Source organism: Corapipo altera, unplaced genomic scaffold (genome assembly GCF_003945725.1).
Source record: "Corapipo altera isolate COAL_440 unplaced genomic scaffold, ASM394572v1 68, whole genome shotgun sequence".
NCBI classification, from domain to species: Eukaryota; Metazoa; Chordata; class Aves; order Passeriformes; family Pipridae; genus Corapipo; species Corapipo altera.
Window position 1 is genome coordinate 4138581 of NW_020884919.1, and position 25043 is coordinate 4163623.

General features: G+C 37.9%; 1 protein-coding gene across 1 annotated transcript in view; it reads right to left on the bottom strand.

Moving 5' to 3' along the window:
* Positions 1-25043, bottom strand: part of ARHGAP15 (Rho GTPase activating protein 15) — a 330910-nt gene that overhangs the window by 254188 nt on the left and 51679 nt on the right. The window contains exons 5-6 of the mRNA XM_027656307.1: positions 21526-21613; positions 15293-15382 (exon numbers count right to left, since the gene is read on the bottom strand). Of these exons, the coding sequence (XP_027512108.1) occupies positions 15293-15382; positions 21526-21613 (178 nt within the window). The remainder of the gene's footprint in view (positions 1-15292; positions 15383-21525; positions 21614-25043) is intronic.

Here is a 25043-nt window from a genome sequence, read left to right on the forward strand (position 1 = left end):
TTTAAAAAGTGAGAGAAGGGGAAAAGTGCACTATAAAATACACTATATCATGACTGTAGTATACAGTCTATGTCCGCTAAAACTTCTGAAAAATTCAGGGTTTTTGGTCATAAATATTTTGCCCTCTACATCACATCATTTCCAAAGATCTGTGTGTTCAGAATTCTAAATGACTGACTCCTCCAGAAGTTACTGGGTTTTTTGATCACTCAGGATCAGTCAGTTCTAAGGAAGCTTTCTGTTCCCTGCTCAGGTGGGGTGCAGTGCACTGCCATCATTTTCCATCTTTTCCAATTATTAGCTCAGGGATTCATAAAAAAAAATGCTGTCACCTGTTCTTAGTTACATTTCCTGTGTAGCCAACAGGCCTGGATGCTATACAAACATATTTTTGTTACTCCAATAACATGCCATTTTAATTAGAAGTGATGCCCCAAATCAGCAGTGAGAGCACTGGTTGGTCAGTGCTGTGATTTCAGCCCTGGAATACTGCAACTTCTCCCTCCTAAAATTAACTCTTACAACCTAACAACAAGTCTACTACTATACTAACAATGGTAAAAGGCAGCTGGAACAGCCTGGTGTGCTCGAGCATTGCGGATCAGAGCTCTAGTGAACTGCAACAGCAAATAGACTCAATTTCTTCAACAGTTCCTGTGTTCCTAAACTTGCCGTGGCACACAGCAGAGCGTGACTTAACAAAGCTCAGACAGGCAAGGAAAAGCAAGGAAACAGTCTTTAATCAATGCAGTCACACTTGCTGTATTGCAAACATCAGTCTTTAAGGTAGGAATATTAAGGGGGAAAAAAAAGAATTCATTATTTTTCGTGGAAATAGAACGGGAGAATGCAAGAGTGAGAGAAATTATACAACATCAAATGTAGATCAGACACAACTGATTTCCTAAATTTTTCTTTTTAAAAAAAAGAGTAAGGAGTGAAAATTCAGCAAAATAACAGAAAGGGAAGTATTCCTCTAAGATGAAGAAAAACAGACTATGTAAGTAGTTTTTTCTACTTACTATGTAAGTAGAAAAAAATCTTCAAACTTTTAAGCGTACTTATGACATTACCACCATCATGGTTTAAATTAAGTATTATGAATATCACATAGACCAATGAGCATGTTTGCATGTGGAGTCTCTTTTTCTACCTCCCTACAAATGGTAGTTGCTGAAACCATGGCAGCCCAAACAAACAGCCATGCAGATACTTAATATTCAATTAATTGAGTTCATAGAGGTTACTTGTTATAGCCCATAAGTATTAACATAGATATCTGGCTATGTCAGAGAAACACGACTCCAAAATCCTCTCTAAACAAGATCAGCTCTAAATGCAGAATATCACAGCACATACAGATTAATTCCTGATAGGTATCCAACCCCTAGAAAATCTAATAGCATCTTATCATTGATTGCATGCTACACAACAATTTAGGCTTTGTTTTCCATTAGTAAACACCTCAAATTACATGAAAGGGAGAAAAAGTTCCCCAGATACAAGCATTAAATATTTATCAGCCTTATGTCTGCTCAGTCACCACTCCTCTAAGAAAGTCCATTAATTAAATACCTTAGAAACGATTAAAACACTTCTTTAGAACTTATTGGCACCTGTTAATTCACTGACCCTACGAGGCTATGGCAGTAAATGTCTCTTTTGATTGCTTCTCTTACCAATAAATCAGCAGCTTAAAGACAAAGGGGACATGATGCAACTTCATGTACAAAACATTGCCTTAAAACACAAAAGCCAGTATCTAGAGGCAGAGAAACAGAACGTTTACGTAGACAGGGCAGCACAAATAATCTATTTAACCTAATCTTTTAATTACAGGAAACATCTCGTAGCAAGACATACAAGAGCAATGAAATGACCCAGAGCTAGAAATCAAGATGATATATTTGTGCATGTGAAAGTAACACCAGCAGAATTCATAAAAGAAAACCTCCTTGGGCATTATTATCTTTCCATCAGGATATACTGTCATCACATCTAGAACAGGAGAAAAAATGGCTTAAAATATGTTATTAAAATACAAAAATGTAAAATGGGCAAGGAAAAGAAAACAAGAGCAGAGAAAGGTAAAATTAGGGGGGGGGGGGGAAATGCAGGTGAAAAGAAATCTCTGTTTGAATTAAAAAAGGAGCATCTTAGGAGTGGGGGGAGGAAAAAAGTAAGGGACAGACCCTAAAAGCTTGATATAGCACAGCACCTACTCCACTACAGAAGCTGCAATGATTTTGGTGTCACTATTTACTCAGTAACAAAGTATTCAGCAGAGAGGGGGGTTCAAATCTGGCCCTGCTTGGGCAGTATGCAAATCTTCTCCCACTCCTCTGCAAGCCTTTCAGGATAGCTGGCAGAGAGTCCCCTGAAGAGTCCTGGCAATGCCACACTCTGCGGTGGGAAACGAGCATCTTGCAAAGAACCCCTGAGATCCTCCTACCCCCTCAAATCTGCGCGAGTGGAGAAGTGTTGCCTGGAAGGGGGAGCGAGACAGAGTGTGTGTGTGTGTGTGCAGGAGAGGGAGTGAAAATAGTGCCAGTAATTATAAAAGAGTCCTGAAATACCGGGAGATGGAGATAATAATTGATCCTAAAAAACCAATATTAAATAAATAATAAATTGCTCGCTCCTCGCTGTATATAATGTTTTCTCCTTTCCCATTTGCAGTATTCTGACCCTTTGTTCAGATCCTTTACCTTGCTACATTGAAGTTATTATGGAATATTTGAAAAAATTGGCTTCCCTTCCTTTGATCTCTACTATTGGATTACATTCTTCCTACTCCCTTTACACAGTTCTTCACTCCCACGTTCTTTTTCCCCATTTCTTTGTTTACATTCAATTTTACCATATTTCTTCACACTTTGCTACATGGGTAAAGTCTATGTTGTGTTCCAACACACATTACTCTCTCTCATTCCTTACTTTGCACTTTTTAACTGATCATGTAGAATATTTGTTTCCAGAATGACAACAATAAAAAAAAAAGAAGAAAAATGTATTCAATGGTGAAAACATGTTCCTTTTCACTCCAACTGCAGCCCTAGCTGAATTGCGTTGCCATTGTTTTCCAACAGAACTTGCATTTCCAAACTTGGGAATTCCCATCAGTCTGTCTGACAGAATTTTCCTGTTTTTTCTCAGAAGGTGTGCATTTTTCAAATGCCAGTAACATACCACTACAGAATTTCCCAGGAGTAACAGCTTGGTTTGCGGGACTCTTATTTAAAAGCCTTACTTCCAAGAAAGTCGTTTGAAACAGAAGAATCAAAACTGATTATTTACATTCTATAAATCAAAACAAAACTACAACCAGTGCATTTCAAAACATTGCTGTAATTATTTTCTACAAGCTGATAAATTGCTGGACATACTTTCTTCAGTACTGGTTGGCAATTCTTTGAGCATTAAGCACAATGTTTATTTAATTTTAGATTGTGAGTATAATTATTAAAAGTGTGATTCCAAATCATTTAAAAAAAAAAGAGTATACAGGGAGAGAAAAAAAAAAAACAAACAACAAACCAAACACATGAGGGGGCATATTTCAGTTCCATTACAGTAGTTTTAAAATCCTATCTGTAGACAGGTATATATTTTATGGAAGGGTGGCTGGCCCAGGATGTAACCAGTTGACTCTGCCCCAGAGGATGAAGAAGCCCAGCCCCAGCAGGGACAGAGCATCCCAAGCCAGGTAACAAAGCTCCAGGTCACAACAATATACATTATGCAAGTTTGGGGTTAAGAAACTGCAACTCTCGGGAAACCTCTCTCAGCAATCCTGACTCCATTCTCTTAATTATACTAAAATGAAAGAGATGTAAAAATGTATTTACCCTGCTCAACATGTTTAGAAGGATCTTACCTGAAAAGATAGGAAATAAATACTGAATTAAGTGTATTTTTCTTTATAATCTGTGCACCATGACCTTTCTTTCTCCTACAATAAATGTCAGTAGTTATTATAATCTGCAGAGAATCATAACACAGTATTCAAAGCATGGAGGAACCCAGTTCTTATCTCTGACTCCCATGTTCACACCCAAAAATTTCCTTTTATGGCCTCTCAAACACAAGGCTGTGCCTTTGTGCCAAAGACCACCTCACACAGACTCTGCCCTATCAGCTCATAAAGAGAGAGACATAAGCATGGGATTATACATACTTGCAAAAAGGTGTAAAATCTACCCCTGGTGTAAATTAGGAAAGTTTGGGTGAAATTAGTGTATTGGCATCAATGGAGGGAGGTCTTCTAACCCTCAGTCAAAATCTAATGTGCACGATCTGTAGAAGGTGGCCCTGTACTGTGAGAAAATATGGATGGAGTGGGAATGGACTCTGCTACCATAACTAAAAAAAAAAACCAAACCCACAAAAAATAAAATAAACAAAAAAACCAGGTAATTCATCATATATTAATTTAAGTACTGCAGGATGTGATATCAAAATAGATATTTGTTCTTTCAAACTCTTGCTCTGTGACACCTGCTTTGTTTCCCCCTTTTAACTTCACCAGGCGTTAACAATGTTTCGGAATTAATTCAAGACATCTCTGACAGCATGTGATTCAAAAATATTCAGTTTTAATTGTTTTTCAGCAGTAGTGGTGGTCAAAGCACAAGTCTGCTTAGTCTGCCTGAGAGTTGGGCATTTGGTGGTAACAGGTTATTTCAACAGCTCAGGGTAAAAATCGTATCATTCACTTAATTCCGCAGTATCAGTGCAATTCATCTCAGTCCATAACAGATGACATGTTCAATAGAATATGTAAAGTATGCCTCCACCTAGTGATGATTATGTACAAACAATAAAAAATAATAATAATTCTTATTACTTAAGGGAATCATAATAATTGACTACCATTTTCCTAAATTAAAATGTGCTCTCGTGCAAATATTCATTTATATAAATGCACACTTTCCCTCCTGAAAACTTAGTTTAAAGCTCAATCTGTGAAATTTTACCTGCAAACTCTGACTGCGGGAGGACTAAACATGTTCTGGTTTCAAGCATGTTAAAATTTTAAATAATGCTGCATTTGTAACAGTTGTGACTATTATAGGGACAAAAAAAAAAAACAACAAATGGAGACTGGTTGATGTGCTGTGAATTTTAAGTGTTAAAATCATCTGATAACTGAAGTTCAATACTCTGTTTCTAAATGAAATGGTAAGTAAACCACATCCCCTCTTTGCAACGCTGTTTGCCAAAGAAAATGTTTGCTAAACTTCTTGGATCGCCGTGTTTTACAGATGCAATTGCAGATGTAATGGCATAAAATTTCTAGGAATTTATTTACCCCAAATCAGAGAAGAGGTTAGGAAAGGAAAAAATAAAATTAATAACTCCCACCTTCCCAAATAATAAACTCATTAATATTAATGAAAATCCCCAGCACTCTAGAATTCAAGAAATCCAGCCCCTGAACTCATGCTCAAATTTTTTACAACTCCCATAATCCATATGAAAATACTCTATAATTGGGATCAATTGGAGGCCCATCTCAAAATCAATAAACTTCAGGAGCAGGTTTGAAAAGTCAGGGTCCCTTGTGGTGACTCTTCTTGTGGGTTTTCCTTTTATTTGTACCATCTGGGAACTACCTTAAATGTCTTCTCAGGCTGACTAGGTTTGCATTACCATTTCAAAAAGTCTCCCCATCCCATTAGTGGTCCATGAATCACAGTTTAGGAATTCCTGCTCTGCTGAACACCAGAGGTGTAGCATCTAAAAGAGAGGGCAGGTCCCTGTTTCCACTTCTCCCTTCACATTTAAATTGCCTCCTATTGTCCCTTTAACACCTTGAAGCATCCAAAAATATCCTCTCCCCAAAGAAATCACTCCTACCCAAAAAATGTGGATCCCAAGCATCTCGTCTGGCACACAAATTCAGAGAGAGGACAGCCAAGGCTCCCCGTGCCCAGCCAACTCCAAATATCTGCCTCAGTCATTAAAGAGAAACACAAAAAAATGGAGTCAAGTGACTTCGCCAAGATTTTAAAAAATGTAGTGGCTGAATACAAAAATACCAGCACCAAACATGTAAACAAGTCAGATTTGATTATCTCTGAGTGAGTTCATTTAGGATTCATTTTTCTCTTTGTGGTTTTTTTTTTTTTTCCCCAAGAATTTGATAAATTAAGGGAACATGTGCAGTGTTTGGGCACATATCAAGACAATTTTTTAATATTAACTTACATTAAGAAGTTAAAAAAACATGCAAAAATTATAATGCTTTTAAATTAATTTAACTGTCTTAACTCAGGAGAAGCAGCAAACCTTAAAGTACTAAAGAATCAGGAAATCCAGGCTCCTTTCTCATTTCTACATTTTCTTTTCAGTTGTTAATTATCAGGACTAGGAAAATATCGTTTTCCTCATGTTATGAGTGCACAAAACAAAGCACCAAAGGCTTCAGTCACATTAGAGGGGCTTTATCAAGTTCACTTTTTACTGGTTATCTGTAACAATAATTCTCATTACATGTTTTATCTTGAGCCATCTTGACCTTAAGAAGCTATTTACCTTTCCTATCAGCTGACCAAAATATAATCATCATTTTGACACATAAAACTACTACCACATGCATAATTTAGAAAACACAGGTTTATAGAACTATTATTCCTTCCTAAAAATAATAATAAAAAAGATATTAGTTCATTCAGCAGCTATCTAAAATAAACATTAATTATAGAATGGTTTGGGCTGGGAGGGACTTTTAAAGGTCACCTAGTCCAACCTCCCTGCCATGGGTAGGGACACCTTCCACTAGAGCAGTTAATAGCATGAACTGCTCAGCCAGGCACTGATTTTGGCTGAAAAATGTTTAAAAAAATGATCAGCGTAGTGATAGTGGGGGCAGAGTGACCTGCACCCTGTTCCCTGAAGAGCTAGTGGTCCCTGGGGAAGGGCAGAGCCCTGGTGGCACCAGACGCAGACTGCCCGCATCCCTTCCTAAATCTCTTCCCATCCCTGCCCGCATCCCTGCCCATCCCTGCCCGCCCCGCCGGCTCGTTTGCTGCCCACGAGATGGCAGCAATATGTTTATGAATAATGCAGCAAGAGGCTGCAGCCCACTGCCATTTCGAGCTGCAAAACGCTGCTCACTCCCTCGGCTGTAAAACAAAATAATATCACAACCCCCCCAACCATCCGACCCTCCATGAATTCAGCTGAAAAACAACAGGAAAAACAAGAGGCTGTGCTGCCTGGATTGATTTCTCATAAGGGTTGGTGTTATAGAAGGCACAAGGTGCTTCTTCTGCACTCACATGTTTGCCCAGGTCCTTGTGCTCAGCCGTGCTTCTGTCTCTGACAAAATTATGTCACACGCACATTAAGCATTAACTGCTGTTATGTTTTACTTCTGCAATGAGGAAGAATGCCTGTGGCTCGAAATAAATATTTTCTTTTCTGATGGACAAATAACATCTGCACTTCTGAAAGCTGCAGCGTGGCTGTCACAGCCTAAGAGATTCATATAATTTCTTGAGAAGCACATGTGTATGAGCACACACAGACACTTGTACCTACCACAGTCACTCATGGATCAGCACCACCATCCAACAAAAGATGGGCTCTCAAAAAAGTGTGGTGAGCTATTATAACAATCATTTTTAGCAGGCAGACCTCTATGTACACGTAGTGTCAGATCTGGGGAATGTGGGTTGTGCGTTTCTTAAATCAGCCTGATTTTCACAGGAAATTTAGGCTCACTTTTCAGCTGGATTTTGGAGTTCTCTGGGATTTAGTGAGACCCCAGGCTGTGGTGGGTTTTAGGAGCTGGTTGCCCCAGTGTGTCACGACCTGCAGTGGGTACCACAGCAGAGGGCATATGCAGTGCCACAGGCAGCATCACCACAGCACCCTGCCCAGAGCAGCTCTTGCTTCAATCAGACTTTTAAGCCTTTCCAAGACCTCCATGAGTTGTTGAAGTTACACTTCTCAAGATATTTTTGGTTATAATTTTTTTTTTAGACAATAATTGGAAAAAAAATGGAACTGTCTAGCTAAGGTCATATTTAGCTACAAATCAACCAAAGCTTTATCAAGAATTTTGAATCTTCCTTCAAGAAGCTGTATATGACAAAATGCTACTTATTAGGAGTGTACTCCATTGTTTCTGAAAAGTAATCATTTTTTGACATTATTTTAAAAATTGGTATTTTTTTTATTTAATAATAATGGAAACTACTACTGTCATAATTTTATAGCCGCAAAACACACAAGGCCTTTCTGCCATGACTGTTTTGTGTTACCCCAAAGCAGACACAGAAACTGCAGAAAGTGAGAGAAATGGATTAACTGTAACTTTGAGGCAGCTTTACCTTAACTACTAAGTTTGTCAGTTTTATGAATAAAGTTGCTCTGCCTTGAAACCCTTGAAATTCCATTGAAGAGGTTAAACAGATAGAGAAGTTCCTTGAGATTCTAATACAGAGGCTGAAGTTTCAGTTTCCCAAACCCTTTAAATGTACACCATTGTCAGTCAGGTGTCTTCCTGCTGATACCTCACCTATTTTCAAACTGTGTATGGTTTGAAACATAAAGGACAAAAGTGTTGGTACATACTATAAAAAAGTTTTATCATTTTCCATAAAGTATCTCATACACATGAAATCCATGGCCTTACTGTTTGCATGTTCTCGTCCTCAGGTGTAAAGCTTTTCTGTCACTGCTTGTAAGAACAGGAGTCCCTATCTCAATCACACTTTTTGGAGGGAAAACTGGCTTTACTACCTGACTTTCCTTAGAAAATGAATCAGTTCATTTTCCATATACTCTCTTTGGGCTAACATGAATTTCATCAACGCTAAGAGTGAAACACTGGTGAGGGAAGGCAAAAACACTTGTTCCCCCAGGATGGTCAAAGCCTGACCATCGCTCACCCAACGCTTCTGAAACAAGGGTGGAAATGCATTTTCAATAACTTACATGAGTGCCTCAGTTACCAGGCTCTTGTTTATTATGGATTAGATATTTGTTTTCTCAGTGCTTCTGCCTTTTGTGTTCTTTAATAACCAGGGATACCTCAACACCTCCTTTGGGCTCAAGATCAGCTTGAGATGTTTACCATCAACATAGGTGAAGTGATCATAATTAAATCTGCCTTTTTCATACTCGAAAAATAAAATAATAACAAAATAAAATTACCAAAGATCTCTAAATGTCTCTCTTTATCACCCTCAAATGTCATATTGATGTCTTTAGAAGGCAAAGTGACTTCTCAATGGTATAACATTTAAAATTCATGTGTGTAATTTTCTATTTTCTGCAAAACTTTCCCCACAATCAAGGATGTTTTTCTTCTTACACTATGTACTCTTGCTATTTTTTTTCTTTGTTTTAACCAATAAAAAAATCTACATACAAATAAACAATGAAAACATATCTCTCCTGCCATTACTTGTATAAAATCCTGCCTGATTTTGCATATGAGGACCACTATTGCTACAACAGCAGATTCCAGAGGTAAAGGTTATGATCTGTATGCTTAAAACCTCAGAAAATTTGGTGACTTGAGTAAGGCAATGAACTAAAGAAAGCATAGTTTCATTCATAACTTCTGGTTTAAAAGAAACAAAAAGATAATAGGATAATTAATAAAGAACCTATTTTTCAACAGAAACCAATCTGAAGTGATTCCAAAAATGTCCACAGAACTACATATCATAAAAGGAGAAGAAGAGTCAGGTCCCAGAACCCTGGAATCAATATAATGTTGTCTGCCATTTAAAATGTCGACCATCTAAAGTTCTGATTCTGGATTTTATATGTATTTCTGTAAAATACATTAAATCTTATGTGGCATTTAAAACTAAAGAAATTAAGAATAAAGAAAACAGAATTTAAAAAAAATGCATTCACAGGTTTGTTGTATTTAGTTTACAAAAGAACATAACAGATATATGGAGAGGTCAAGAGATTTTCTGCATCCATGGATTAGGTTTTACTAAATAGTTTGGCAAGAGCTTTGCTAGTAAGGTCATTAACGAGACAATTAGAAGAGAGAACTAGAAAGAGAATTGAGAGGCCATTCCACACTGTTGTGTTCAAGGTCACCCACTTACATCGATAAAAACAGAGTACTTGTGTAAAAATCACAGAATGGTTTGGGTTGGAAGGGATCTTAAAGATGATGGTCCACCCTCTTTGTCATGGACAGGGACACCTTTCACTATCCCATGTTGCTCCAAGCCCCATCCAACCTGGCCTTGGACACTTCCAGGGATCCAGGGGCAGCCACAGCTCCTCTGTACAACCTGTGCCAGGACCTCACTGCCTCTGCAGCCAACAATTCCTTCCCAATATCCCATCTAACCCTGCTCTCAGTGTGAAGCCATTTCCCATTGTCCTGTCACTGCAGGTTCTTGTCCAAAGTCCCTCTCTTGCTCTCCTGGTGCCCCTTTAGGCATTGGAAGTGGCTCTAAGGTCTCCCTGGAGCCTTCTCTTCTCTGGCTGAACACCCCCAGCTCTCCCAGCCTGGCTCCAGAGCAGAGGGACTCCAGCCCTCGGAGCATCTTTGTGGCCTCCTGAGGACTTGCTCCAGCAGGTCCATGTCCTTATGCTGGGCACACCGGAGCTGGATACAGTGCTCAGAGTGGGGTCTCACCAGAGCAAAGGAGAGGAGGAAAATCACCTCCCTCAACCTACTGGCCACACTTCTTTTGAAGACGAAGATGATTTCTTGAAGATGATTTCTTGAGCTATTTTTTTTTAAACTAATTATAAGTTTATTACTTAAAGAACCTCTGGCTGATACCACCTAATAACTGTGTGATGTGGCCAAGTCTTTTAATTAGGTAATAATATATTCAGGTACCTGGGGTCAAAATTAAACCCCAATCACAGCAGTAATGTCCAGAAGTAGAAAAAATTCTGTACAGGTATTTTAAAATCACAAGAGGTCTACCTAATGCAATATGCTCCAGCTGCTGCTAAGGACCACCAGAAGATTCACATTCATGACTGCAAGGTGGCTTTTTCTGATTTGTCTCATCTATGCAGCGTTTATATTTAAAAACACACAAAGAAATCCAAATACCAATCCCAACCCAAGCCCCTCCACATCACACACTCAATGCTTCCTCTAGAGAGATCATGGAAACAAAAATGATACCTCCCATGGCAAAAAGCTGGGACTTAAACCATTCCTGGGAGGCATCCAGATACTATCCTGATCCTACAGTATGTAGAACAAAATAGCTTATCATTCAGATTATGTGCTTGGACAAAGCTGGACAGCTTCAAGGACAAGGGAGTTACCCCAGATCAGTGCCATAAATGTTATTATATATGAAACAGCTGCAAGATAAATTCTTTCATATTACACATAGGTGCAGTTGTACTTTCAGCTGTCTCACTGTTGAAATACTGTAGGTCTTACCCAGTTTTCTCTATTTGTAAAATACACTTATACTTCTTAGTTGCATGTGAATGAGTAACCCCTTCCAGCTGCAGTGCATTGAAACAAAAAGCAGTATCACACCGGATCTGTGGCAAGAGCCCAGCCACAGAACTCCAGAAATTCTCATATGAAACTGTCCTAAAAAATGAACTCGGTAAACAGGGAAAAAATATGACTAAAGAAACCAAAAAATGTCTGTTGGTTAAATGAAAAGTGTAATTAAGAGAACAAAGCAGCTTCAGTGAATAATAAATATGTTCCGCGTGACCTTTTTTGCACTTTTCATCTCTCTACTATTTTTCCTTTTCTTTCTTGAATGATCTGAGAGAAATCTTCCAGAACCTCTTCAAGGAAACAGGGTACAACCACAAAACTTTTTGCTAATGAAGATCCAGAACTATAAATTCAGAGGTTGAGAGCATATCTTCCACAGTGTCTGGGCTGAATTTGAAATTAAAAAGCTGCTTGATTTGAGTGGAGGTTGAGTAAAATGGGAAAGAATAAGATCTGGTTGAGAAGTTTACTAGAAGTAGAACATATGGAACATTAAAAAAAAAAAATCTGCAAATTAGCCTAGTTACTGGTGTCTCAACAGACATATCAGTACTCATTGAAAAGCAGCCCATTAAGTTATTTTCCTTTTTGATAACCCACATCAAAATGCACCTACACAACATCAAACTAAGCCAAAAAAAGGCAAGAAGAGAATGACAGAGTGACATAGGCGCTGTTGCTGTTCCAGTTGCTGACTGACAACACTGCCATCCCTTAACACGGTTTTATTTAGTTATTACAACCATCTCTCTGTAAATGACACTTAGGATTATTTAAGATTATGTTGTAATCCTTTTAATCCTCAGTGCTTTAAATTTCAGGCTAAACACCAAAGAGCAAACTAGCACTTAGCAGAAGTATTTAAAGCATGTGATTTGAACATAAATCTTCTTTTATTCACCACTCCTCCGATGAAGACCTAGTGTATCACGTCACTCAACAGCAAGAACAAACAGCATAGAATCTCACTGCAAACTGCCACCTTTCCCTGCATCATGTGAAGCTGTTTCTAACTAGGTCTTTTCCTTGGTGCCAGCTATATCATCAAGAAAATAAATGAAGGGAAATCAGAAGGTTGTATATTATAAGATGTACACATTTTCCGTTACTATTAAGGAGAAGTTGAGAAAAAAAATACTCCACATAATATGTTCATCAAGAACAGAAATAGATTGCACAAATTGGATAGTGTGAGACAGATCAGACTTATCCTGTTAAACTGGGAGTAGCTCAATTAAAAGGAGGGGAGTAACACTGCTGAAAACCTCATGATCAAGACCAGAAACCCAAATCTTCCTGCCTGAATATCATTTACTTGCAGTTTCCTCTTTCTTCCCCCCCTGCATCGATCATGTTTCCAATTAGTTTTCTTTATGATTCTCCTAAGCTCCATCTCCTTGTTACCATCCATTAACTGTCATAGGGTTAGATTTTAAATTCAAGATTTTCTTATTTTCTTCAAACCAAAATTTCAATAGTCATTTTCCATTCCTAATCTATAATTCATGAACTCAAATTGAGCACCCTGGCTAAATCAAATTCAAAATTCTGCACCTACTCCTAATACAACACGTTAGCAGAAAGCAACCATTGCTCTGTTTGAATCAGGAAAGAAGGTTTTATTAGTCAGAAAGTAATGAAACAAAACCCCACCAACTATGCTTTGAAGATATAAACAAACTTATTTGTGATCATTTCAGAGTTAAGCAGCTAATGCCTTTAATCAAATACCAATGCAATGCTTCTATATTTAGGTCACAAAAAAAAATAAAAAGAAAGATTAAGAAAAATCACCCATGTTCTCTTCATTTGAACAAATCTATGAATAAGTAGACATATATTATCAATCTTATTCCCACCCACTAGGGGTAAGTAGATCATCTGATGTGTTGCCTGAAATATTCAGTATCCAGGTACAAACTGACCTCTCCGCTTTCGAACTCGTCTTGGATTCCCTCCAGACTATCTCACAAATCTTCTCTCTCTCTCTCTCTAGTCCCCTTCCCACTCTATCTGCTCATGTAGCACCAGTCTCGTTCAGTCCCTTCCTTTCCCAAAATGTCACCACTACTGGTGCCAAAGCCTTCTCCTCTTTCGCTCCTACCATCTGGCACAATCTTCTTGTAGCTCTCTGTCTAAACAATGCTCCATCCCTTTTCAAAATGTGTCTTAACATATGTCCTTCCTCCCATGCTTTTACTTCTTAATGTCTCTCCCACTCACTTATTGGCTTGATGAAGACACATTTTAATGGGTTCAAGCAGTAGTGCATGAGTTTCCTTTCTCACATTATTCTGATTCAGTGGAGTTACACCTCACACGAACAGAAGTGAGAAGAAAATGCTTTGCAGAGCCCTCGTACCACCAGTTTGGGAAATCAATAGCAGAGCTTCGTTTGTCTTTGCGCTGGAAATGTATTAGCTGCAGTGAATCACTGCTCTGATATGCATTTCCAAACAGGAATTTTGCTTACTGCAAAATGAGAAATAAACCCTAGAAGCTCAGAAGACCTGTCAGTGTGCTCAGGGGGTTGCAGGAGTGAAGGCTAAGGTTATACTTAATCACATTCCAAGTGGAAAAGCTGAAGATTGACAGCAAAACCAAAATATTTATTCTAAAAATACCTAGGAAATGACAAAGCTCCAAGTGTTGTCTCAAGACAACCTGAAGGATGTGGGGGGTATAGAAGCATAAGTCTCACTGTCTTGGAGAAGAGGAATATTTCTAAATATTGCATGTGCTTTAGAAAGATGTCTAGAAAAATAAACCTTAAAAAAGCCTCTGTAACACCCAGTTGACCCAGAGAGGTTTCTTTTCAAGAAGCCACATACAGACCCTTAGGGTTTTTTTATGTGTAATGTTTTTTTTTCTCAAATCCCAGACCCAGACAGAGTTGGTTCCTCCAGCATGTTTTATTGGTGATGATTGCCAAAGGACTATCTGGTAACTAAGAGTATCTTGACCCTGACATGTTCCTTTCTGCATCTTCCCCCCTTTGTTGTTTGTATTTGTTAAAAATTTTCAACATCAGAACTCTGGGAAACAACTCAGTTCATAGAAAATAATATTTTGATGTGGCTTGATGCAACATTTAGTGAAATAGAAAAAAACAACAAACCCTTTCTACTGATATCCAGAGAGCTGGATTATGTCCAAAACCTGAAGATGTTGCAATAAACTATTTTACCCCTAGATCCTGGAATGTTAACCTTGCAGTAACGCTTTCCTCCTCCTTTCATCTTGGGCCTTGATCCTCCCTTCCAATTCAATGGGATTTAGGTGAAGGAATTAAATAATATTATTTTCCATCAATGAAGAATAGTCTTATGAGAAATACATGTCCTCCTATGCTGGTCCTGACAGAGGCAAGCTTTTAAAATCCTCCCCTCCCCTGGCAGGAGTGAACCTGGGTCATCACCGTCTGAGGACCCTGAACAGCAATAAAAACAAACAGAGTAACCGCACTGCGTTGGAGCAATGCTTGTATAAGCAGTTTGAAGAAGTTGTGTTTATGGAAGTCCTTTAGGTCAAGATTCTAGGCCTGAACCCAAAGCAATTACCTACTAAGTTTTAAAAACAAATTGAATATAGAGCATTAATCAATAAATCAACAGGTTCTCAAGTGTTTAGGAGACTCAGTCATCAGAAATCCTTCTCTTAGAAAAATAGTAAACCGATGCTGGATAAAGTGTTACACTCCTGTACTGGCAAGAAAAACGCTGCATTAAATCAGTCTCTAGTTATTAAAACCAAGGAAATAAAACCTACCTCTTCACAGAGTTCACACTCAAATGAGCAATGGAATGCTTTGCCTCTTACCTGAAAGACATTCTTTCTGCTGGATTTCTCTGAGGTCCATTCAATGTGAGCACCACACAGATCCACACACTCAGGTTTGTATCCCGGTTTCTGAAAAGGAAAAAAAGGTAAAAATCAATCGTGAATATGACTTGACTTTATCAGATTAAAGTCAATTATCAGATTAAACAAGAACAGAACAAGTTCTAGTGACAGGTTGTTGTAGCACAGCTGCTGATATTGCTGAAAAGAGTTCATTGTTCCTTGTTATTATGAAATAACAACTCCTGAAGAGTCTTAACTCAAAAATAAGGTTCTTATACTAGATACACAATTTTTAAAATAATTAGTTTAAAAAACTAGTTCAATATAACATATAGCAGATCAAAACACAAATGCATACACATTGATCAGCTATTTTCAATGCTTACTTTGCCAAACCTCTTGAGAAGCCATTGGGTTTAAAGGAAAAATTTTGTGGGTTTTCCAAATGCAAATTTAAAGTGATGCAACTGGAAAGGACAGAAATTAGACAGGAACATACATCGTATCTCTAAGACAAGCCATCTCCTTTCTCCAAATAAATTATCATTTCTAGCTCCTAAAAAAAGAAGAAAAGGCTTCGAGGGCATGTGTGACACCCAGAAAGAGCTCAACACGAGGGCTGATACTTCTCAGTGTCAGTCCACGCATCCCAGGGTGACACAGCTCTGCCTCCCCAGCTCCTCCGTATGGATGCAAGTAATTCAAAGAGCAGATTTGTTTGCCTGCATCATTTACATTGCTGGGAGTTGGTGTAAAGCACAGTAATCCTCATTTGCCATCGAAGCTCCTTCTCCAGGGACTCTGCCTGTGCAGCAATTCTGGCAAAGCCCATGTAGGTTAGAGTAGCCTTTGTGGATTGGGCTGCTGCACATCCCACTCAACAAAAAAAATGCTACTGCTAACAGTGCAAAGCAGTGCAAATCCCTTTTGGGTAAGAGGTGGAGTAATATCCACATAACTAATTAGCTTAATGCATCTTTTTTTCTCTGCTGCTCTTAAACCACAGTTACCTTAAAAATAACATTAGTAATACAGAAAACAGACTTAATGGAAGTTAACAATGGCCAGTCCAGCATCAACCACAGACTCAACTTTCCAAAGATTGCTCACTGAATTTCTCTGATCTTGTTATTAAAGGCTAAAACGTATGTGTTCTCCAAGATGTCTCTGAGATGAGAGGAAAAGAACCTCTTTAGGTTAAAAGAAGCAGAGTAAGAGATCCTGCTCAAGTGATTTGCAGGCAGAGTCTGGAAGTTTTCAGTGTTGGAGTGGTAATTATGTTCTCCATTTGCCAAACCATAAAACCATGAAGGATCAGCTCCACTAAAACTGACAGTCCCGTGTGTCTTTGTTCCTTTTTTTTTTTAAATTATTATTAATTTTTTTTTAATAGAAGAAATATGCTGTTCAAAACAGAAGGACGTTCTTGTGGCTAAACTACTGGAAGAGCAGAGTTTGGAATTTTTTTCCCCAACTCTGCCTCAAATTTCCTACCTAGCCTCTGACAAGAGCTTAATCTTTCTGATTTTTTAATAACAGATCAAAACAGCAGTATTGAAACTTAATTTTACAAAGATGTTGTGAAATTTAGTCAGCAAGTATTTCCAGGGCAAAAATTACAAAAGTTGGGGAAAAAAAACCCCAAACATCAGTATATTAATACAAAAAAATATTCAAATTGTGGAGGAAATAAATTAATTTTCAGTATTCCAGTACTACAGTTTTATAAATAGGGCTATGAGGCCTCCTTGGACTAGATCCTCTTCAGGACTCCATGAATGTCCAGGTCTGCACCACACAGGCAGTTCTGCAACCCATCATGAACACACAACACAAGCTTGTCAAAATGGGTAATCCTTCTTTCTTTGAAAGAAAAAATTACCCAGAAGCATAACTTGAGTCTGAAAATACTTTAATAAAGAAGGGCAGCTTTATTCCACCAGCAGAAAGAGTTGAGAAATTTTGGAGACACACAATGAGATTAAAAGAAGATATTAACATGTAGACAAAGAAGGAGAAATAGTTTTTTGATAGGGAGGGTTACTGGGCTACAGAACATTTTTCCCAGGAAAACTGTCATGGAACACTGAAGTGACAAAAAACATTGGACAGCCTAGAAAAGTTTTTCAGGGAGATGAAATAGTGAAGTCTATAGGATTTTATCACCTCTAATTTCTATGATCATGCAAAAATGTGTGCAACAGCAGAACTTGGGCTCTTCCGTGCAGTCAGTGCACGCACAGTTTAATTTTATCACTGTTGCAGTAATCTGGAGCTTGTTTACAGCTCTGATTTTGTAACAGGCTGAAGAAAAGTACAAGTATGTGTATCTCCCTTTCCAGAAAGGATGAGATGCAGGCTTGTGGAAAGCTGAACATACTTCTGCTGTGTGCAATAATTATTTGATTCAGTCTCTTTTTCTCTAGGGGAAAGAAATATGAATTGAGCAACATGATCTAATGGAAGTGTCCCTGTCCATGGCAGAGGAGGAGGACAAGATGATCTTTAAGGTCCCTTTCAACCAAAACCATTCTGTGATTCTATGAAAACTTTTTCTTTAGAGAATTTATCAATTCTGACTACAACAGGATATCAGGTGTCTGTGAACACCATGGGAGACTCACGGGTATGGAGCTTCTGATGAAAACTACATGCCAAACCATTCAGATCCATCGAGCCTGAAACTCTCCATCACCTTCTGTTGCACCCCTGGGGTGCTCTATGCAATGGAAAACCCCACTTAAATCCATCAGAACTCCAGGAAAACTGCCTGGAAATTCATTCTGGCCTTAACAACGTCCTTTTACACATAGTTGGCTTCCCAGCTTATGCATCACCCAGAGTCACTGGGAGAGAGTAAGCTGAGGTGACTGGAAAGCCTGAGCACTCCACGTCCTTGCTTTGTGTTTTGCAGTCAGAGCAATTATGTTATATCAATGTTGTTGGAGGGGGTTATGCTGTAAATTGATACAAGTGTCTGCTACGATGAAATCTTCCTAAACATGAATATGGATTTCAGCAGCATTTTCACTCGCTAAATTGCTTTGCAGATGGGCTAATAACCCGAGGTTAAAATAACCTCTGTTGCATAAACTATCTCAGGGAATAAACAGACTACTTTTCCTTGGTCAGAAAGACAGACTGATAATAGAATTTAATGCTGGTAAGGAAGAATGGAGCTGTGAGTCGTTTAGATCACAATGTCCTTAATTTAAAATAAAAAACAAGTCATATTCATGGGAATGTTAAAAAAAAAAAAAGTGTATCAAAGCCTCATATTCATGGGAATGTTAAAAAAAAAAGTGTATCAAAGCCAGGACCAGAAATGATCAAGGCAGCAGCAAAAGTTAATGATTTAGTTACATGGGATTCAAACTTGCCTTTTTGGTAGTATTTGTAAGCAATTTCCTTTTCTGAATCTCTCTTCTGTGTGCTTTATTTGGTGTGCTCTATTGCTAAACAAAACACCAAATATTGTCACCAGCATCACCAAAAACAGAGCCATGGATTCCAGTCTTCTCCATGGAAATCAATAGGAAAGTTGTCACTGTGAATCCTAAATCCATAATCACAATATGGAGCAACAAAAACTCCTTTTAGCTTTTACTAAATTCTCTGCATTGGAATATTATTGAAGATTTGGACAAATATAATTTGAAATCACCTCTTAATTTTGTCTTATCATCATAAAGAGATATGATTAGAGGTGCCCTCATTTCCCTTTCTCCTGTTGCCTTTGTTTTGTGAAATATCATTCCTCTTATAATGATGTTGTCTTAGCCTAAATTTTTGCTTCATGTACAGTACTTAATAATTAATGAATTAATATCTTTAGACTGCAAAGGAACTTTATCTTTTTGTTAAGTCACATCACTTTCTTGCTAACAATAAAAATGCTTTGTTATAAGTCATACTACTGTGAATGAACATCCCCTCTTTTACATTATTTAATTAATGGATGAGTTCCCCCTTTTCCAAAATAAACAACTGTAAAAATAGAATAACATCAGTAAACAAATGATTTCTAATGAATCCTTTTTGGATTATTTCCTTTCCACTATCAAAATTATATCTGGCTAAATGATCTACAAAGGAAATAAGCGTTGCATTTATTTTATCAGATGAGATCAACATGCTGGTTTAGCTTTTTTAATGTGTAAAATTTGGGTTTAGAAAACTGGGTTGTAAGATTTTGAATACTGACATCTCTTGTTCTTTTCAAGTTTTAACCAATTTGTTTATTTACTGTTGCATATAAGTCATATGTAACAGACAGAAAATGCAACATAAACAGATTTTTCTCACCTAGTGAACATTGAGTTCACAGTCCCAGTGTTCAGATCCAGCATGCAATAAAATAAATAAAACCACACACTTTTATTTTTTTGTGCCTATAATGAGCAAAATACATGTTCAATATGTCTGTGCTCTTCCTAACACAGGAGGCAGTAGATGTTTTCTCACCAGTTGTGAGCACTGGTGATGAGTGAGACTTCAGGGAAAGGGACTGACCTCCCAGAAGGTCCTGTCTCATAGAATACCTCAATTTTTTTGGGATAAACAGATTGAGATTTGGGCCAAAGTCCCATTCTCCAGGCAGGTTTAGTTTAGTATCTAAATCCCTGAAGAACTAATGGGGATTTTAACCATATAGAGGAGTCTCAGAGTAAAATCAAGTTTCCTGTGCATTAAATTTCTGCTATTTCACTTATCTCCTGGAACTTGGGTGAAGGTTTGCATAAGGAGAGGAGAAGAGATAGCAGGTAGAAGTGTAAGTCACTTAGTAGGTTATAAGACTCATTCTAATAAATCCACCTTAGACACTATTATTTAAAAATAACATAGAATTCAATTTTAAGGAAAACAGATGATTCGGAAAAAAAAGTTTAATTCAAGTTGTATTGTTTGCATGGCTGCAGAAAAGTGATATTTTCCAGCTGGACTAGCACAAACACAAGGAGAAAGTGCCAGATTTTACCTTTACTTACTTTTACTGTTTCATTTATTAGTTTTGGGTTTTTTCTACAACCCTCACGCTCTTTCCAAAAAAGAGTAAGGCATGAAAAGGTGCTTTCTAAAGCTGATTTTATGACAGGTGGCATTGATAGACCAAGGACATATAGAAGAATGGTTTGCATCACCTGCCACAGGAAAAATAGCTTATTGTTTGTGACTCCTGCCAAGGAGAGCACCTTTGTGGTCACCCGTCACACCAACAAGATTTGGCAGGTTCGATCAGGCCTTGAGAACCTTTCACAACAGGGCATTGTCAAACCTGTGCCTTGGCTGCCCACAGCATCACAGATCCACCAAATCCCCCTTTTGTTGCCCACAATCAGGTTTGTGGGCTCAGGCTCAGCAGAAACCAGCACTGAAGGGATTCAGGCCGTTACCGCTCACGCAGGCAGAGCTGTCACATCTCTGAGGACAAAGATCGGTGGCCTTTCCTTGGGGCACAATAAAAAAGGTACTGCAAATTTCACTTTGTAGTAACTACAGGCTACAGAAATTGCATTAGCTGCATTAGATGGAGTCATAGAAATATTCAGGAAGGTTAGCGGGATATGGTGGATGTCACATTTATACTACGATAAAAAATCACTTTGTTAACTTGTAATGTTTTCTGCTTTGGTAACACCCTATATTAAGGTGCCATTTATAAATAATTTATTATTATTTATTAATATATAAGCCACTTTATAGGATGGTAGATAACAACTTAAATTCATGTATTAAAGATGCACATACATGGTTTAATACAATTTACGTCTCACAATATCCTTTGCAACAGATTCTCATCGCATCATCTGTTCAGCATTTATTACTAATGCATTTTATAACATACTTTATAATACGTTATTTGAGGAAGTAGCTGCATTTAGTGATCATTTTCATAAATAAGAATAAAGCATTTATAAATGGCACCTTAATTTAAAGTGTTACCTTCACATTACTGGGTAGTCACTCACCATTTGTCTCACTTTGCAATTATTCTCGAAATGCACCTCTTAATAAAGGACATGCTGGGTCCTATTTCTTCTCACACTCTACATCTGATTAAGAGTTTATCAAGGCATTTTCCTTCAGCTGCTTTCAAGCTTTTGAAGGTTACCAGCTCAGTCTAAATTTGTCTTCTGTAAACACCAAACTTTTTATATTGAAATAACTCTTGCCAGGAGGTTGAGAATATTGGATGGTTGGTTGCCTACCAGATTGGTCAGCGCTGGCTGCTTGGATTCTTTGTAGAATTCCATTTTCCGAGCAGTGAGAACAATCCAGGACGTGGACCAGTTTTTCCTTAAAAATAAAATTAAAGAAAAAAAAATAAAAATCAATGAGTAGGTAAAAGATTTGTAGACTTGGTTTTTAGTTATTTTCTGTAAAATCAAAAAAGGTCTAGAGTCAATATCAGCAATGTACTTCCACGAATACTGATGGAGGTGAACTATCCTAATTATATCTAAATGTGGCCTAACAAAGCTTCAAGGCTTTCTTTCTCCTCATCCATGTTTTAAAGCCCGTCTATGTATCTTTTCCATAATGGTGCCACAGGAAAACAGCAGGATCATTCACACATGCTCAAAGTTCACATATACCTAGAGGACACCAAAATAGCTGGTGGTCTTCGGGTACCTAAGACTTAAAATAAAACTGAGAAGGAAAAATGTTGATCTGACTACAGAGAGCTCAGTTAAGGGTCTATTTTGAAAGGTCCCAAATGCTTTCTCCCTTCCCTAAATTAGAAGTTTACAGGACAGCAAGGAAGATAAGAACGATATCTGAGAGAGGTTTAAGTTAGAGAACTGACAAGCTGCTGGGGCCAGGGAGAAGTAAAAATACACATGGATATGTAAAAAAATGTCCCCTGATACAGAAGAACATAACATCCAACTCAGAAGAAAATGCTATTATATATATTACAAATAACATATTGTTTCAAACCACTACAAAATCATAACAAATGGATCTGATCTGATAAGAAACCCCTATTTTTAGATCAACAGCTCAAGTTTGACTCTCTGATTTGGGGGTCATCTGATATTCACAGAAATACTCATAAACTCACTATTGATTTGCTTTATGTGAATGTAAACCACAAATGTGAGTATTTTAGAACAAAACTCAGACCGTGTGTGACGAACAGACCGGGTCACATGTGTGTTGTAACGCATTAGAAGGAGGGAGCTGCCTGTAAGGACACATTTAAGTCCTGGCACAGGCTGCTCAGGGCAGTGACAGAGTCACCATCCCTGGAGGGATTTAAAGGACGTGTAGATGTGGCATTTAGGGACATGTTTTAGCGGTGGACTTGGCAATGCTGGTTAACATTTGGACTCGATGATCTTAAGAGGTCTTTTCCAACTTTAATGACCTTATGATTCCGTGACATAGAGGACCCAGGGAGGAGCTGTTTGAAACCTTTTTTCTTTTGTCTTCCCTAGTTTTCTCTACATAGGCATTCCTAAGTAACTCAAACACATTTTTATTCCAGAAAAACCTGGTTTTGTCAACATTAAAAGGTTGTTGATCTTCAGAATGCTCACATTCAGATCCACCTCAAAGCTCTGCTGCATCAATATCCCATCAAACTGCACATCAGCCATAACAACAGGCACTTTTTCTATTAATTACTATTCAATTTGTTTCAGTCATCAGCTTAAGAAGCATAACCAATATTACAGATGAAGCCCCAGTGCTACTGGTTTGATCAAAGGAACTTGCACTTGCTTCAGCGAGGGCAGAATTTCACCCAGAATGATCTAACAATCCAAAAATATGGTCAAGAAGAAACAACAGTGAAAAAAACTCTTTGTGAAGGAGATTAATACATCTGAAGGAAATAGGACTGGGTTTTATGTCATGTTAATAGTGAGAAAATAATAATAACAATGAGAAAGAGGAAGACACTGTAGTGTTTTACAAAAATACCTGACCATCACTGACAGATATTTCCCCTCAAAGGACAGTGTTTGTGAGTCGCTGTGAAATTTTCAGCAAAATTTATTATCACTATAAAACTGTATCCTTAGCTACTGTGAAACATGGTCACGACTGTGGGTTGTATATATTGGCATAAAGAAAAGTTCAACCTCAGTTAATTATTTTTTAAAGTACACATAGGAAATGAGTGTTGTGGGTGAGATTCACTACTGAGGTGGTAAATGAGTTGTCTGTTGGTACAACTTCAGTTCTTTGTAACTTTTCTCTGTTTTATCTTTCTATTTAGAAAGGTCTTGTAAGTGCACAAGGGAGCAAGTGGTCAAGCGTGCTATGTGCAGATTTAAACAGATTTTCCTGTGAGTTGGATGTGTTGGATGAATATGGATTACCAAAGGATTAAACCCCTTGGAACACGGCTTAAATTCAAGTATCAAATTTATACCAAATGCTTAACATCAGTTACGGATGGGAACATCTCTGTGTCATGGACACTTCCACCAGGTAGAGTGCTGCTTGCTCCAGCTATTTGCAGGGCAGGTTTTTCTAGCTGAGAAATGCAAATTAGTAATTGTGGTTTGAGGTCACAGACCTGTTCACAATCTACTTAAAGATTCAGATTTCTGATCAAACTAACTGGGAAGTTTGCCAAGATTTAAAAACATTTCATTTCAACCTGGATCTCATTAAAATAATTTAGAAAAAACCACAAACCCCATAGTTCTATTTATGGTTTGAAATAAGAAGTCAACAGCAAAATTTATAAAATTAATTATAAATATTTCTTAAATTATATCAGGTGAGATGTTTTACTGAATTTTAGGGGGAGAATGATTTAATTCCATCAGGAATAAGAAAATTTAGTGTTTTTTTCAACAGGCTATAGAAATTACAGAAGCTATGAGAATGTAACTGAATTTCACCACATTTTCTGTAAGAAGATTTTTTGCCCTACATTTAAATTCTCCAATTCTTTTATTCTGTAGTTGTTTCATTTTAAAAGTGATTTTTAAACTCAAAAATTCATTATTTTTATGATATATATATAAAAGATATATAAACTAGCCAATATTTTTATCAGATTGTCCATAAAGTCATCTGTCAGACTGAAAATATTAAAAATTAAAAAAAAAAAAAAGAATTACTTTAAAACATGTTAGTCTCTCTATATATCATAGAATTGTTTGGGTTGGAAGGAACTTTAAAGATCCTTTAGTTCCACCCCCTGCTGTGGACAGGGACACCATCCACTAGCCCAGGTTGCTCCAAGCCCTGTCCAAGCTGGCCTTGGACACTGCCAGGGATCCAGGGGCAGCCACAGCTTCTCTGGGCAACTTGTGCCAGGGCCTCACCAACCTCACAGCCAAGAATTTCATCCTAATCAATAAACTAATCCAACCATCTCTCAGTGTGAAGCCATTCCTCCTTGTCCTGTCACTCCATGCCGTGTCCAAAGTCCTTCTCCATCTCTCTTATAGTCCCTTTAGGCACTGGAAGGGGCTCTAAGATCTCCCCAGGGTATTCTCTTCTCCAGGCTGAACACACCAATCTCTCAGCCTTTCTGTATAGCAGAGGTGCTCCAGACCTCCGAGCATCTGAATTTCATGGGATACCTGCTTTCAAGCTCTTTAAAAAAGCGAGTTCATGATATTCTAGTTTTTGTTGTGCATCACCAACATTGTTTCAGGTGACCCTTCCAGGCACTGAACAGCAAGTTCAGGTGTCTGAAAGGAGGAGTCAGAGTGCACGCAGAGTTGATCAATCCCCTCTGCCCATCCTTGCTCTGTAT